Source organism: Erythrolamprus reginae, chromosome 2, assembly GCF_031021105.1.
Source record: "Erythrolamprus reginae isolate rEryReg1 chromosome 2, rEryReg1.hap1, whole genome shotgun sequence".
Taxonomy (NCBI): domain Eukaryota; kingdom Metazoa; phylum Chordata; class Lepidosauria; order Squamata; family Dipsadidae; genus Erythrolamprus; species Erythrolamprus reginae.
This window is the reverse complement of record NC_091951.1, coordinates 34,246,360-34,258,647: the sequence shown is the minus strand read 5'-3', so window position 1 is coordinate 34,258,647 and position 12,288 is coordinate 34,246,360. Positions and strand designations below refer to the sequence as shown.

The following is a 12,288-nucleotide window of genomic DNA, read 5'->3' as shown; positions in this document are numbered from 1 at the left end:
GCCAAAGCACCCAAAATGCAGCGCACCTTCCTGGCGTGCTGCCAAAAGCCAAACTTCCGGTTTCACCGGAAACCAGAAGTTCGGGGCTCCGTGGAGCCGCCAGCAGCGTCCCCCTGCTCCGGGGGGCAATTTCAGCCGGCAGTTTAAGCCACCGGTCGGGCATTTTTTTGAGCAATTTTCAATAAATTGGGGAGGGACGTAATGAAAAGAAGAGGAAAAGGAATTAATATAATTTATTTTCAATGTTGTTAACACGGAAGTTTGAGTATAGATATTCAAGTTCCAGTGGGAAATTCCATTCTCACTTTCAGTTTTCAGGCAGCCACATAAGCACAAGACAGTCAACTTCCAGCTTTCAGAATTTCAGATTTCAGGAGAGAATGATGCTTTGTCATAAAATCTTTCTTTCCATGCGTTGATAGCATTTCATAATTTCTAAAAAAAAGTATGAGGATTCAAGCCATTTTACGTAATAACAGGAAGTTGTAGCAATTGCTTTATTATGCATAGTACAAATATAGAATAAAAACAAAATAATCAATTGTAGAATCAATTGTAGAAATGCAACTAAATGACTATTATTATTATTAATAATAATAATAACAGCAGCAGCAACAACAATATTACTACTACTATTACTACTACAACTACTTCAAATATATCCATTGTCATTGGGGCACTTGGTACCATGTCCAAGAATTTTACAAAGTATATCAAGAAATTGCAGCTTCCTGCTATAACACCAGCGGAACTGCAAAAAAAAAATTGTGCTACTCAGAACATCATACTTTTTAAGAAGATCCTTGGTTGATACCTAGGATAAAGCCCTTCATGGCACCGGACCAGAATATCTTCGGGACCGCCTCCTGCCGCACGAATCCCAGCGACCGGTTAGGTCCCACAGTCGGCCTTCTTCGGGTCCCGTCAACTAAACAATGTCGGCTGGCGGGACCCAGGGGAAGAGCCTTCTCTGTGGGGGCTACAACCCTCTGGAACCAGCTCCCCCCTGAGATTAAGATTGCCCCCACCCTCCCTGCCTTTCGTAAACTCCTTAAAACCCACCTCTGTCGTCAAGCATGGGGGAACTAAAACATCTCCCCCTTGCTCATGTTGTTTTGCCGTCTGATTGATTGACTGTGTGTCTGTTTTTTATATATATTGGGATTGTTTTATGATTTTTTTTAAAAAAATTAAAATTGTAATTAGATTGGTGGGAATTGGATTTGTTACTATGTACTGTTTTTATTATTGTTGTGAGCCGCCCCGAGTTTCCGGAGAGGGGCAGCATATAAATCCAATTAATCTAATCTAATCTAATCTAATGTTGGTAGCAACCTGTATCAACCATCAGCACCAATCAGCGTTATAAATTTTTAAATATTCAGTTCATTGAATTTTAGGTTTAATGAATAAATGATGATGATTATGATGATTATGATGGAAATAATAACAACAATAACAACAACAACAACAACAACAACAATAATAATAATACCCTGTTTCCCCAAAATAAGACATCCCCTGATAATAAGCCCAATCAGGCTTTTGCGTGCATAGCAATAAGGCCAGGCACTTATTTCAGGGTTCAAAAAAATATAAGTGTCTTATTTTGGGGGAAAACATCATATAAATAATAATAATAATAATAATAATAATAATAATAATAATAACTATTATTATTATTATTAATCACTATCTGTCAGTTGCAAAAGAGCACCATACTTGGATCTGTTTGTGCATCATACAAAAATACATCACACAGAAAAGTATTGATACCTCTGAACTTTGATGTTGGAGAAGACCCCAGTCAATACTGTGGACAGCTTAAAAAAAAAACCAACCCAAATGATGGATCACTAAACAAATAAATCCAGAGTTTCCTCTTGAGCCACAAATGACCAGATTCAAATTATCCTACTTTGAACATTTAATAACAACAACAACAACCACAACAACCACAACAATAACAACAACAACCACAAAAACAGAGCTGGAAGGGACCTTGAAGGTCTTATAGTCCAACCCCTACACTACTTTAGACAAATGGTTATCCAACATCTGCTTAAAAACTTCCAGGGTTGGGGCATTCACAACTTCTGGAGGCAAGCTGTTCCACTGATTAACCATTCTGACTGTCAGGAAATTTCTCCTTAGTTCTAAGTTACTTCTCTCCTTGTTTAGTTTCCACCCATTGCTTCTTGTTCTACCCTCCGGTGCTTTGGAGAATAGGTTGATTACTGCTTCTTTGTGGCAACCCCTGAGATACTGGAACACTGCTATCATGTCTCCCCTGGTCCTTCTTCTCTGCATCAAATTCAATGGTGAAAAAAGTAAGGTTCTACATTTAGGCAAGAAAAACAAAATGCACAGGTTCAGTATATGTGGTACATTGCTCAAAGGTAGTAACTGTGAGAAGGATCTCGAAGTCCTAGTGGACAACCATTTAAATAGCAGTCTACAAGTATACAAGGGGATGTCACAGAGAGGAGGGGATCACTTTATTCTTCAGGGCACCAGAGGGCCGGACGAGGAACAACGCCTGGAAGCTGATCAAGGAGAGATTCAACATGGAGATAAGAAGGAACTTCCTGACGGTCAGAGCGATCAACCAATGGAACAACCTACCAGCGGACGTTATGATCTCCAACACTCTGGACATTTTTAAGACAAGATTGAACTGCCACTTGACTGGTGTACTATAGGGTTCCTGCTTGGGCAGGGGGTTGAACTCGATGGCCTTCATGGTCCCTTTCAACTCTAATAATAAATAAATGAATGAATGAATAAATAAATAAATAAATAAATATGAGCCAGCAGTGTGCAGCAGCTGCCAAAAAAGCTAACACAGTTCTAGGCTGCATTAACAGAGGATGGAATCCTCAATCTGAGTATTGTATTGGCAGTTCTGTGTTAGCAAAAACTTCAGAAGAGAAGGATTTAGGGGTAGTGATTTCTGACAGTCTCAAAATGGGTGAACAGTGCAGTCAGGCGGTAGGGAAAGCAAGTAGAATGTTTGGTTGCATATCTAGAGGTATAACAAGCAGAAAGAGGGAGATTGTGATCCCGCTGTATAGAGCGCTGGTGAGACCAACTTTGGAATACTGTGTTCAGTTCTGGAGACCTCATCTACAAAAAGATATTGATAAAATTGAACAGGTCCAAAGACAGACTACAAAAATGGTGGAAGGTCTTAAGCATAAAACTTATTAGGAAAGAGTTAATGAACTCAATCTGTATAGTCTGGAGGACAGAAGGGAAAGGGGGGACATGATCGAAACATTTAAATATGTTAAAGGGTTAAATAAGGTTCAGGAGAGAAGTGTTTTCAATAGGAAAGTGAACACAAGAACAAGAGGGCACAATCTGAGGTTAGTTGGGGGAAAGATTAGAAGTAATGTGAGGAAATATTATTTTACTGAAAGAGTAGTAGATGCTTGGAACAAACTTCCAGCAGATGTGGTCGGTAAATCCACAGTAACTGAATTTAAACATGTCTGGGATAAACATATATCCATCCTAAGATAAAATACAAGAAATAGTATAAGGGCAGACTAGATAGACCGTGAGCTCCCTTTCTGCCGTCAGTCTTCTATGTTTTTTCTGCCATCAGTCTTCTATGTTTCTATCACGTGAAGTGTTAATACCACTTTATAAGGCCTTGGTAAGGCCACACCTGGAATACTGCATTCAGTTTTGGTCGCCACAATGCAGAAAGGATATTGAGACTGTAGAACAAGTGCAGAGAAAAGCAAAAAAGATTATTAGGGGCAAGAGGCTAAAACATATGAAGAGTGATTGCAGGAACTGGGCATGGATAGTTTAATGAAAATAGGAGGAGGAAGAGTAGGGTGAGTAGGATAGAATATTTTTTATTTGTAGTGGCGGGAAAAGGGCTGAGGATGGATGGAGGACCATGTAATGTCCATACCAAACCATACAAAAAGGGATAACAAATTGACAACCTTTCTAACATTTCTCTAAATTCCTTGTTGATTGGAGAAGATATTAGTAGTATGTACATGTTGATGTACAGTATATTTATTTCTATGATGTTCCAAATTGTTAGTTCCCTTGAGAGAATTCTGTATTAACTTTAGGTAAAACAGAGCAACCTGGATGAATAAATGGTTAACCCAGAAAAACAAAACACCCAAGCCAGCCAAAGAATCAAATGGAATTCACAGGCCTTTCTTCCTCAACATTTCTAGTTTCACTTTCAAACTCCAACTTGGAAACATGAAAAAGTGAAGTAACAACTCCTATTTCTTCAGCCAAATCATGAAGTCAGAAAGGAATAGGGGAAAATCCTTCAGTGAAGTAATTGAAGTAGAGAATCAGGGATTTCCCACACCGGTAAACCCAAACTGAGACAAATTTGCAAAATATCTGCACCCAAATTTTACCTCTACAGAGTTTCTCATCAGACAAATATTGCAGGAACTGATTCTCCCGTGATATATGTGATGGGTGCCCTATCGCTATTTGGCGGGGGGTGCATTAATAGGAGGCAAGTAGTGGGCATTTGACCATCACTCAAACTTCAAGATGAAAGGAAATTACTTACATTTTCAGTAATGTGAGAGCAAATGGATAGAAACATAGAAACATAGAAACATAGAAGTCTGACGGCAGAAAAAGACCTCATGGTCCATCTAGTCTGCCCTTATACTATTTTCTGTATTGTATCTTAGGATGGATATATGTTTATCCCAGGCATGTTTAAATTCAGTTACTGTGGATTTATCTACCACGTCTGCTGGAAGTTTGTTCCAAGGATCTACTACTCTTTCAGTAAAATAATATTTTCTCATGTTGCTTTTGATCTTTCCCCCAACTAACTTCAGATTGTGTCCCCTTGTTCTTGTGTTCACTTTCCTATTAAAAACACCTCCCTCCTGAACCTTATTTAACCCTTTAATATATTTAAATGTTTCGATCATGTCCCCCCTTTTCCTTCTGTCCTCCAGACTAGATCTAAGGCACTGTTTTTGATACTAGGTAATTTCAAGATTATCTGGACTTCAACTGCCAGAATTCCCCAGTCAGTATTGGATAGATGAGTTATAAATGTGACCCGGTTCATAGGGCAGATGTTACATTCTGAACATAAATAAGTAGAAGAAACTGGGATGCAATATTATCATAGGATGATAATCGGATCAAAATCTTTTGGATAGATTCTCAGCAGCTCCAAGCAACATTGGCCTTTGCAAATGAGATTGCATACTAATCTCATTTAGAAGATGCAACTAATTCAGCCTTAAAATGGAATGAACATATCTGGTCATATTTCCTGTCTTGTCTACCTTGCAAGACTGACAACCCTGCAAGTCTGAAAGGACAAATCTCCCACCGTTTTCTTTAAAGTCTGAAAAAACTAGGGAAGGCCATTTCTGAGCCTCTTGTTCCACCCACCATTCAGCTTTGGGCTACACGTCCTCTTATCTGATCATTCCTTCTGCCAGGGGTCTCCAACCTCAGCAACTTTAAGACTTGTGGACTTCTAAAGAAGCAGCTATAGAAAGTGCCCAATTGGTAATAGTTTTAGGTTGGAAGAATGCAACAAAACGTACATTACAAAACTGGTATTGGTACATGGTGGAACACATTCAATTTGAAATTATGGAAATTCTTCGGAGAGGGGCGGCATACAAATCTAATAAATTATTATTATTATTATTATTATTATTATTATTATTATTATTAAATTAAAATGAATATGATCAATGAAAATAAAGTGGAAAAACTGATGGGAAGATGGAACAGGATCAGAGGTTTTATGGCTAGTAGAATTCGAGACCGAGCCATAAAGAACAAATTGGAATCACTCGACACTTTGTAAATACGTTGATGTTCCTGGCTTTAAAATATATATATATATAAATTAGTACACCCTCATTTGGTGGAGGGACTGAATGAATGTTGTTGTGTGGCGGGAGCACAATTCACTGTGCACTGTTTTGTGTTCTATGTATTCTTTTCTATTATAAAAACCAATTAAATTTTTTTAAAAAAAAAAAAAAGACTTGTGGACTTCAATTCCCAGAATTCTCTGATGGTTCCTCAGTCTCCAATTCCCCTTCACTCTCACTCTCAAACTCAGATGGCAAGAACACTGGCCTGCAATGTCAGTACTCATCCGTCTTCTGGTCTTTGAAATCTATGACTAGCTGAGCCGGACAACAATGTCTAGGTACGGGAGTTCTATAACAGACACGTTTATAGTATTAATAAATGTTCTTATTAAGGAGGAACCAGCTACCCAGTGCACCTCAGAATATTCATTCATTCATTCATTCATTTATTAGATTTGTATACCACCCCTCTCCGTAGACTCGATTTATATATATTACTCGAATTTATATAGTCAACTTAGGTTCAGAATGGGAAAGTGAATGACAATAATGTGTGATTTATTTATATACTTGGATCTAAGAGGCTCCTAAATCACTCAGGAAGGCTTACCTAATTTCAGCAGAAATGCTTTTGCTATCCTTCCAAGGCACAGCCATGGTGCAATAATTTTTTTTTAATTTTTTTTTAAATCAAGGTGCTTTCCAGAATCAAAGTTCCACCCATTTTCAGGGGAGATGCACATTGAAAAACAGGCAGATCTTTGATTACATCATCCTCGCCGTCGCCATCTTGACTTTCTGGGTCACTTTCTGCATACGCCCCTGCATTTATTCCAGGGGTTCTCATATTTAGAGGAGAAGCAATAAGCATATTTGGGATTTTGAAAATAAATTTTAGGCGATTCCACCAACTTAGAAGAGAATGAACAAAGAGGTTGTATTTATGTCCAAATAAAGTAGATGCATCTATGAAGCATTTTTATTTTCTAATGAAGTTTATTGAATCCTATTGAAGTCTATAGAAGAGATTATGGGGAACAGTGCCCCAAAGGTGAGATTTTTGTTTTCAAGAGGCCAACTGGACTTGGTTTTTTTTCTTTTAAAGATGTTTTGCTTCTCATCCAAGAAGCTTCTTCAACTCTGACTGGGTGGTGGGGAATAGAAGGAGGACATATACTTCTTGCAGACAGTTGGACATTTGCATCCTTCGGGAGAGTTGTTGAAGCTTATCTGTGTCTTCCAGGTCTCCTCAGTGACTTACTAAAAGAATGAAAAGGACCAACTATCTGCAAAGAGTATAAATCCTTTCATCCCCCCACCATCCACTTAGAACAGAAGAAGCTTCTTGGATGAGAAACAAAACATCTTCAAAGGAAAACCAGAAAAAAGCACCTTTGGGACAACCATGAGCTTGGATGACTGAGAACCTACACAGACCTGGGAAATAGTGTTTTGCCATTTGCCGACACCACGTTTTTAAAATGTAGAAAAGAAAATCAGGGAAATCAGAAACTCGTTGGTGCCAAGGAAATTGCTGGGAGTATATGATAACTACAAGCACCATGTAATGGTTTTTCTCTGCTTATCCTCCTCAGTTTATCTAGAAATATCCTGTGCAGAAATTAAACCCTGCAAAGGAAGGAGCTGGATCAAAGAGACAGATACCTACAGGTCCCTCTTTTGAAACACCTTTCCTATCCTATCCCTGCCATCTGTTGACTTAACCAGGAAAAGAAAGCGTGAATTTATTTATCATGCTAATTAAATAACCTGCTTATCCAGTCTTATGAACAAACCCGGCCAAAAAAAAACCAAAAGTAGGCGGGGTGTCAGCTTGCCATCTGAACGTACCAACCTCAGATTCCAAGACGTTTGATTTCATAGGCTGTTTGTTTCCTCTTTCTGCTTATTTTTTTTCCTATTGCTCATGAATTGCTAGATGTGGGCGGGGGCAGTACAGGGCTTTCCTTTAAAAGGAAGCTGCTGTGACAAGAGTGTTCAAACACGGACAAGCCTCCACTGAGTAAAAAGCAGAAAGAAAGAAGGGCTCAAAGAACCAGAAAGGGAGGAAAAAGCCAACATCCCTCAAGTAAATTCCAAGGAGGCGACAAGTCAACCGAAACAGCTAAAAGAACTCTTTTCCATCTGCAAAGAATCATCTACCACAGCTTCCTTCTTTGACTGGTGGCTGAATTTTTGAAGGCAGTCTAAATTTAGGCAGCAGCACCTGTGAAATCAACCTGAGAAAAAAAGGGGAAAAAAGAAAACCCAGAGACGTGGTTCTATTTGTTGAATCAACTTCTCACCACGTCTACTGAAAGAATTGCTCTGCCTTTTTCTGAAGCCCAACCATCCACCATGAGCTCTGAGCAATTGGTACACGATGTGGAGAAAGGGAACATCGTTGTCATCCGGGAGCCAGCTCCGAAAAACAGCCACTGGAAGTGCCTTAGCATCTGTTCCTTCTTGCTTCTGATTGGCGCCGTAACCGTATTTGCCCTCTTGCAACTGGACGCATTTGGGTCATCGGAAAAGCAGGTTAGTAAACACGAGTTGGGCGAAGAGTGGTTGGCTACTGGGAAGCTTTCGATGGATGCTTGTCGTAAAATGAGACGGGGCGAATTTGTCAATTTATCTTCTGGATAAAGGAAGGAAAAAGCAAACAGCTCTATTTGGAGGAGGATGAAAATTATGAGAAAGGTTATGCTAATGTTACATTTTGCCCAAAATTAACTCCCCTCCATAGAAGTCTAACACTTATTAGAGATTTTAAAGAATAAATAATGGAAAGCTGATGGCAAACATTTTTGGCTTAAAATATTTCCAATAAATGTAAAAAATGAGATAAATGATAGATAGGTAGATAGATAGATAGATAGATAGATAGATAGATAGATAGATAGATAGATAGATAGATAGACAGACAGACAGACAGACAGACAGATATTAGTGCATAGGTATATCCAATGTACACTGAAAGCACATGCACCAAATACAAATTCCTTGTGTGTCCAATTACACTTGACCAATAAAGAATTCTATTCTATTCCATTCTATTACTCCCCACAAATACTTACTTTATACAACAATGTATTACTCAATCAACCACTTGTTGGAGGCATGTAGAATTTACCTATGCAATCAACCTCTTTTGGGAGTTCAAGTGGATCATCGGTACCCATGGGCCCATTTAATAAAGAATGCCTATCCCCAGTTTTTTTATGTGTTTGCAGAGTTTTCTTCTGTTAAGCTTACATTTCAAACATGCTTATTTAACCCGCATTTAGAACTGCCATTTTTTAAATAAAAGAATGAATACGATAATAGTGGTGGCATCTATGCATCATCTTTATTCATTTCTTTTCTCCATTTTTTTCCAGGATTCTAAACTACAGGGAAATTCATTTTCTGGTAAGTGTTTCTAAAGCAGTCTTATTTCATTAGGAAGGTTTTTCAAAACTGTGTATCATTTTCCAACCTGATGCTCCATAGATCTATTACTATCTTATACTGTACTCCCTCAATTCTACTCAGAATTGATATTTATTATACTGTTTGGGAGTGACCAGAATTGAGGCATAGTCCACAACCAACATATATCTCTTGCTAGAAACTCATTGCTTAATACTTAAGTATATGAATTTAGCCTCTTCCCAATTCTTGAGGAAGGCAGGGATGTCCCACTGAATTAATTGGAATAGTATTTGTTTGCCATGGACAGTTGGACTATATCAATATATCAATTCTCTAGCCAGCTATAAAATACACAGCATCTCGCTCTGATGAAAGTGATTGATTTTGATGCATTATCTGACATTGTCTTTTTCTTTCATGTTTACAGATCATTTGCCCGACACAATGAAAGTGCAAGCCTTGATTTCCAGAAAACCAGCTGCCCACGCTGTTGGTGAGGAGATATTTTAAAACTGCTTGAAAGGGGGTGGCTGGTGACAGGCTTCAGGTGGGCCTCTCAGATTCTGATGGGCTTCATGTGCTGCTTTTCTGATTGGATGAAAATAAAATGCTTGGAAAGAAGAAGCATTTTTTGATTGGATGAAAATAAAATGCTTGGAAAGAAGTAGCATTTTCTGATTGGATGAAAATAAAACGCTTGGAAAGAAGAAGCATTTGTGACATTTTACAAAGAGGCAGGCTTCTTTTTTTAAAAAAACATTTTAATTGAAATATATATTTTAAAAACAGAATATATAAACACTTAAGACAAACAATTATACATGCACACATGAAAAAAAGAAGAAGAGGCAGGCTTCTAATGTTTCTCTTTTACTAGTATCATGTATATAAATATTATTATATCTCTGTATACCATCAATATGTACTTGAAAAAACAAACAAAAAACAAACAAACAATAAATTCACTGTGCTCAACAAGAAGCTGTTGGATGAAACCCACACCCTTAAGATGAAGGAAAGGGGAATTTTGTATACTAATGAATTTGTAATTTCCTTAATTTGGCTATTATTCTCTCTAATAATCTTAGCTTCTTATTTATGGTGTTAAGTGTTTAAAATGAGAGAGAATGGTCAGTGAGAGGTCATCCAATGAGTTTCAGTGGGCGACTGGGTCTTCCATGGCACAGAAAGCTATTACCTTAGAAAACCTTGCAAACCCATGCTGAAGTTAGGAAATATACAGCCTTTCTCCTATAGGAACAGCGATCAGGTTTGGTGGGGTTAGCCTTACTCAATTTTGAATTTGAATTTTGAAATTTATAGGCCACCCAAATCCTGACTCAAGTCATGTTGCTTGAAGGTTTTCCTAAGCAGGACCTGGTTTTGTGCCCTTAAGCCCATCAAGGCATCAAAGACATTTCAGGTCCACTAACTTGGTATCCTCCAGATGTTTCATCCTACGGGCTCCCACAAACTCCATGAGCTACCTTAGAAACCACAGGATTGTGAAAGCTGCAGTTAAACACACCTGGAAGGCACCTGAGGGAAATGGTGCCTCAGAAACAGGTTCTTCGGGTAGTTTCAACTTAGGACCACAGTTGAGACCAAGATTTCTGTGGCTATAAGTGAGTCAGTCATTAAGCAAGTTTTGCTCCCCATTTTACGACCTTTCTTGCCAGAATTGTTAAGTCAATCACAGCAGTTCTTAAAGTTAGTGACATGGTGAATCTGGCTTCCTCATTGACATTGCTCACCAGAGGGTCACAAAAAGGGATCCCATGATCCCAAGACACTGGGATCATGGGATCATTAAATATGCCAAGCATCTGAATTTGGATCACAGGTCCATGGGGATGCTGCAACAGTCGTAAGCGTGAACAACACTTGTGAATAACTTTTTGCAGTAACTTCACAAAGTTTGTGACACTAAACTGTTATAAGTCGAGGACCACTTATTTGTACAGTACAAGGAATTCATTCTTCTTTAAGTTGACCAATGCTTCTTCCTAACACTGATTTCCTTTTGCTCCACAGCTTCTTCCGAAAATCCACAACAACTGCAGTGGACTACAGATGTGGCTCCTACCGTCCTGGAGAATGGGATGCAGCTGAATAAGAATGAAAACTCCCTTATCGTGCCTTCTGATGGATTGTACTTCGTCTACTCTCAGCTTTTGTTCCACAGTGACCAGTGCAGGAGATCTGTTCTGCTCACCCACAACATCACCAGCTGGTCCTCGATGCACAACGACGAGGTAGAACTGCTGAAATCCATCAAATCTGTCTGCGAGGTGGTCTCCAGCGATAAAAAACTCTGGTTTGAATCAATTTATCAAGGGGCCGTCTTTAACCTGAAAAACGGCGACCGCTTGTTTTCTAAAACAAATCACCCTGAATTTCTGGACTTCACTCATTCAACACAGATTTATTTTGGGGTCATTGCTATGTAAGAAAGACTTTACGATACCTAATGATAATTTCATGTTGTTACTCATGTACCTTCATTAAGTGGTTTTGTTTATTTTCCGGCTTACAAAGAGGTCAACAAAACCTGACAGTATTAGAAAACTTAGTGTGAGGCTTTTTTAAATGGTTTAAACTTTTTATTTATTTATTAATATTTATTTATTGAGCTTCTCCTATAATTTTGAAACTTTGGCTCCCCCCCCCCCCCCTGTGTAGGAGATCCTTGCAAAAAGGTACCACACTTTTGCAGGCAATGAATACATACATGTGTAACAGGATTTCCATTCCTCTGTCCCTCAGTCTAGGTTAAGATTTGAATATTTACATATATTATTATTATTATTTATTAGATTTGTATGCCGCCCTTCTCTGAAGACTCGGGGCAGCTCACAAGACACAATATATATGTGTGTGTGTGCATATAAATATACTATGTATATTTGATATCATTTGACTGTGTTGATTTAATCATGTATATTACATGAGTTATTCTGAATTTTGAGGAGAGGATAATACTAGGATATGAATCCTGGTTCCCCCACCCCTCACCTAA

General features: G+C 38.5%; 1 protein-coding gene across 1 annotated transcript; it reads left to right on the top strand.

The window, feature by feature from the left end:
* The first annotated feature begins 7,986 nt into the window (after positions 1-7,986).
* Positions 7,987-11,857, top strand: LOC139158348 (tumor necrosis factor-like). The gene is made up of 4 exons (XM_070735652.1): positions 7,987-8,393; positions 9,236-9,266; positions 9,697-9,762; positions 11,304-11,857. The coding sequence occupies exons 1-4, from the start codon at positions 8,214-8,216 to the stop codon at positions 11,717-11,719; spliced, it is 693 nt and encodes a 230-aa protein (XP_070591753.1). The 5' UTR covers positions 7,987-8,213; the 3' UTR covers positions 11,720-11,857.
* The last annotated feature ends 431 nt before the right edge of the window (positions 11,858-12,288 follow it).